Below are 859 nucleotides of genomic sequence, written 5' to 3' on the forward strand. Positions count from 1 at the left end.
CAGAAGGATAAGCTGCCTGAAAACCTTCTGTCAGACCTGAGCCTGCAGAGCCTGACGGCGCTCACCTCCCAGGTGGAGAACATCTCTAACACTGTCCAGCAGCTGCTGCTCTCCAAAGCTGCTGTGCCCCAGAAAAAGGGCATCAAGACCCCAGCAAGGACCCCTGAGCAGCTCAAAGGGCAGCACTGCAGCCCTGAGAGCAGCACCTACTCGGCAGAGCAGGTGGGGACCCCCCTGTCTGACCCGCTGAGCACCCCCCAGTCCGTCCACGCCGAGACACAGGATGCTGACTATCTCAGTGGGTCAGAGGACCAGCTGGAGAGGAGCTTCCTGTACTGCAACCAGAACCGCAGCCCTGCCCGCGTCAACAGCAACTCCAAGGCGAAGCCCGAGTCAGTGTCCACCTGCTCCGTGACCTCCCCAGATGACATGTCCACCAAATCGGATGACTCCTTCCAGAGCATCCACGCCAGCCTGCCCCTGGAGACCTTCACCAAGTATGTGACCAATGAAAGGGACTGTCCCCGACTGCTCCTCAGCGCCCTGTCCCAGGAGGAGCTGGCTTCCGAGATCATCGTTCTGCAGGATGCCATCAGTGAGAAAGGGGACAAAGCCTGGGCCAACTTGCCCATGCTCAGCAAGGAGCCCACCAAGTCCCCCTTCCAGCTGGAGAACCGCCGGCCCAGTCTGGACTCAATGGTGAAGGGTGCCTGGCCTAGCCAGGGTGACTCCAGCACGCTCACTGAACCTCTCAAGCTGGACAAGGCTTCAGGGGCCAGTGCGGGGAAGGACTTCAGCGAGGAGGTGTATGAGGGTCCCCAGGTGGAGTTCACAGCCACTGAAACCAAGGATGTGCTGA

At 60.3% G+C, this 859-nt stretch overlaps 1 protein-coding gene across 1 annotated transcript in view; it reads left to right on the top strand.

Moving 5' to 3' along the window:
• Positions 1 to 3: 3 nt before the first annotated feature.
• The window catches only part of RAI1 (retinoic acid induced 1), a gene marked incomplete at both ends in the record, with an annotated part of 1,515 nt that continues 659 nt past the window's right edge, over positions 4 to 859 (top strand). The window contains one exon of the mRNA XM_009082686.1: positions 4 to 852. Coding sequence (XP_009080934.1) covers positions 4 to 852 — 849 coding nt within the window. The remainder of the gene's footprint in view (positions 853 to 859) is intronic.

Source organism: Acanthisitta chloris, unplaced genomic scaffold (assembly GCF_000695815.1).
Source record: "Acanthisitta chloris isolate BGI_N310 unplaced genomic scaffold, ASM69581v1 scaffold31569, whole genome shotgun sequence".
NCBI classification, from domain to species: domain Eukaryota; kingdom Metazoa; phylum Chordata; class Aves; order Passeriformes; family Acanthisittidae; genus Acanthisitta; species Acanthisitta chloris.